At 34.1% G+C, this 3,681-nt stretch overlaps 1 protein-coding gene across 6 annotated transcripts in view; it reads right to left on the reverse strand.

The window, feature by feature from the left end:
- Nucleotides 1–20: 20 nt before the first annotated feature.
- LOC106880431 (tetraspanin-18) overlaps nt 21–3,681 on the reverse strand; it is a 535,121-nt gene continuing 531,460 nt past the window's right edge. For all 6 annotated transcript variants that reach the window (XM_052970246.1, XM_014930350.2, XM_014930349.2 and 3 more), the window contains exon 9: nt 21–1,780. In XM_052970246.1, coding sequence (XP_052826206.1) covers nt 1,703–1,780 — 78 coding nt within the window. In that variant the 3' untranslated portion in view covers nt 21–1,702. The remainder of the gene's footprint in view (nt 1,781–3,681) is intronic.

Below are 3,681 nucleotides of genomic sequence, written 5' to 3' on the forward strand. Positions count from 1 at the left end.
ATATATATATATATATATATATATATATATATATATAAATATATACATACATACACACATATATACACACACCTCCCTACATTCGTATGTAAATCCTCAAAAAATACAGAGATCTTATACAGAAATTTCATATTCCTTTCAAAGTTTGTCAGTTACATTCTCCCTTGCATGTGCGTGTATGTATAAGTACATACTCATGAGTCTGTATACGTATGTGTTATGTGGGGGTGAGTGAGTGTGTGTGCATGTGTGAACAAGCGCATGTATCTAGGTTAGGGGCCATGGCTAAACTTTTGTCACACTTTAGAAATAAATGCATGAAGTTGAAACGGTTTCATAGTTCCATTGGTCAGTGGTGGTGGTGGTGGTTGTTCTTGTTGTTGTGGACGTGGTTAACAGGGGACGGGGCAGAAGGCGAGGGGGCAGGGAGGTCAAAGCGAAGGAAGCCTGGGTACAATATACAGGAACATGACCAGTGTTTGGTGATTGAGGATTAGAGAAAGATAGATTTTGAGAGGCTTCTTGGTACTGTGGAATGATATGGAAAGACACATCTTGGTTATCAGTATTAATAATAATATTATCATAATATAATAATTAATTATATTTATTATTATTATTATTATTATTATTATTATCATTATTATTATATTTGTTATTATTTTCGGTGACGAGTCAGCTTTTGTCTTCTCTCAATTCTTGAAAAGAAAAAAAATTTTCGAAATTCAAAATAAAAGTAAAAATAAAGAAAATTAACAAAAAAAAATCAAACAAAAACCATTAATGAAATCTTGTTTGATATAAATTGTTGCAGTTGCTACTGCTTACATAGGAAGGCAATGATAATAATAATAATAATAAATAATAATAATTGCATTAACTTCACCAAAAAATGAATTTTGTTTTAAGAGAAAGAAATAAAAATATTTAAATAAAAGCTTCAGTTAGTTGAAGTAGTACGATTTCTAATATATCTTATTATTATTATTCAATGCGTTAAGTAAAAATTAAATTCCTTAAAAAAATGTAACAAAAGAATGTACAAAAGGTATTGTGTATGAGTGGAGAGAGAGAGAGAAAAAAAGAAGGGGATTAAATGTATATATCAAAATGAATAAAAAAAAAAAAGAAAAAAAGGGAAAAAATCAAAATGAAGATTAGAATATTACAGAACATCTCACCTCCCTAAACAAACAAAAAAGGACCAAAAAATGGAATATATATATATAAAAAAAAATTTTTTTAAATGTTTCAGAAGGAAATATGAGAATGAGAGAATAATGTTGAGAAGACAAGCAGGAATTTCTGAGAACGATCACTTATGCTCTTTGCTCTTCTTCAAAGAACGAGTCTTTTGGTGTGTTTTTTCATTTTGTTCTTGGGCTAAAAATGGTCCAAAACAAACATTTACCGGCATTTTTCAAAGACTAACCAACCATATATTCATCTCCTCCCCATCATGTTTAATTTTTCTTCCTCTCCTGCTCGTTTGTTTCTCATAAAAATACTGGAGGGAGACAACGACGATGAATCGCTTACTTAGCAAATAGGGTGTTAATGATCTCATTTTTTAACACTTTCTGGTGATGATCGTCATAGAAACCGGCTCTCTATATAGCTTTTAGTAGACATATTTTTTTCTGCTTTTGCTTTTAATTAGTTAAGAGTCAATGGAAGGTGTGTTAGGAGCAAGCTCCTACTATTATAGATCAATCTCATCCTCGTCTGAATTTTGCCGAACTCGGAAACACAAACAACAGGACACCAAAATACCAACGGCCTAGAATGAAAAGAAGAAAAAAAAAAAGTTAACTAGTTTTATTCCAATCTTTAAATCTATCTATCTATATATCACATCATACAGACAAGAATGTAATATTTCGAATGCAATATAGCCATGAAATAACCAGAAAGATTGATATTATATCCTAATGTGATGGAAAATGTTGTCAGCAGACAGCCACAGGACTTGAACCTGCACCTCCCAGATACCGACTGAGTAATGTACCAATTAAGCTGAACTGCAACAATTTGGCAACAATTTCCGGCAGATTAATGCTATAAACATAGCTTCTTTTGAAATGCAACAACATATGTAAACAAACTTTGTTTTTGTTTTTGGAAGCATTGAATGTGTTTGGTATTTTACAGACCAGAAAGTAATATTTGAAATGCAATATAGCCATGAAAACTGCAGAATGATTGGGTATTACACCCTTAAATGGGAGGGAAAAAGTTGTCAGCAAACAGCTACAGGACTTGAACCTGCACATCCAAAAAAAAAAAAGTTTGTTTACATATGTTGTTGCATATATCAGTGAAGGTGCTTGGCTTAATGGTCACCGTACTTGGCTCGTGATTGTTAGGTCATGAGTTCAATTCCTGGCAATGCATTGAGTCCTTGAGCAAGACACTTTATTTCGTGTTGCTCCAGCCCACTCAGTACCAGCCTTGTCACACTGAATCTCCCTGAGAACTATGTTAAGGGTACATGTGTCTGTGGAGTGCTCAGCCACTTGCATATTAATCTCACGAGCAGGCTGTTCCATTGAACAGATCAACTGGAATGCGCGTCGGTGTCATAACTGATGGGGTGCCAATATATATATATAAAATCATAAACATAATCATCATAGTTTTAACATCTATTTTGCCATGCTTATATGGGTCAGATGGAATTCATCAAGGCAGATTTTGTAAGGCCTGATGCCCCTTACTGCAAGCCAACCCTCACTTGTTTCCAAGCAAGTTATTATCTTCCCATGGTTGAACATGCTTTCACAGAAGTTTGGAAACAAATGACACCGCTTGTATGAATGTAGCACTTTTTTTTTTACTTGTCTCAGTCATTTGACTGTGGCCGTGCTGGAGCACCACCTTGAAGGATTTTAGTCGCACAAATTGATTACAAGGCTTATTTTTTTTAAGCCTTGTACTGATTCTATTGGTCTCAGTTGCAGAACTGTTAAGTTACAGGGATGTAAACACACTAACAACGGTTATCAAGAGGTGGTGGGGGCACAAAGAGACATATATACAGGGGTTGGACAAAATAATGGAAACACCTAGTATCATAACATCATAATTTTGAAATATCTATAAAACCATCAAAAGCTTGTTTATTTTTGTTTTTTATTTATTATTAGTGTTGCTTAATATGTTTTACTAAAACTGCTGTTTTCTTTTTCAGATATCATCAGAAAAAGTTAATTAAAATTCATTAAAATGACAGATCTATCGGACTTTCAAAGAGGTCAAATTGTTGGTGCTCTTATGGCAGGCGCTAGCATAACGAAAACAACCGAAATGTTTGGTGTATCAAGAAGTACAGTCTTGAAAATAATGACAGCCTTTGAGAAAGAGGGAAAAATCTCCTCGTTGAAACAAAGCTCCAGAAGAAAATCAAAACTTTCAGATAGGGACCATCGGACTTTTACGCGAATTGTTAAAAAGGACCACAAAAGCAGAGCTACCGAAATTACTGCAGAGCTTAATGACTACTTCAAGAACCCAGTTTCCACAAAAACTGTTCACCAGATTTCACGGGAGAGCTGCAATCAGAAAACCACTATTTCAAAAACAAATGTTGCAAAGCGTTTAGAGTGGAGACAGCCAAAAGAAGCATTTGACCCAGACTGCCTTCTTCCAACTGTTAAACATGGAGGAAGATCTGTGATGATC

The sequence above is a fragment of the Octopus bimaculoides genome, chromosome 8 (assembly GCF_001194135.2).
Source record: "Octopus bimaculoides isolate UCB-OBI-ISO-001 chromosome 8, ASM119413v2, whole genome shotgun sequence".
Classification (NCBI taxonomy): Eukaryota; Metazoa; Mollusca; class Cephalopoda; order Octopoda; family Octopodidae; genus Octopus; species Octopus bimaculoides.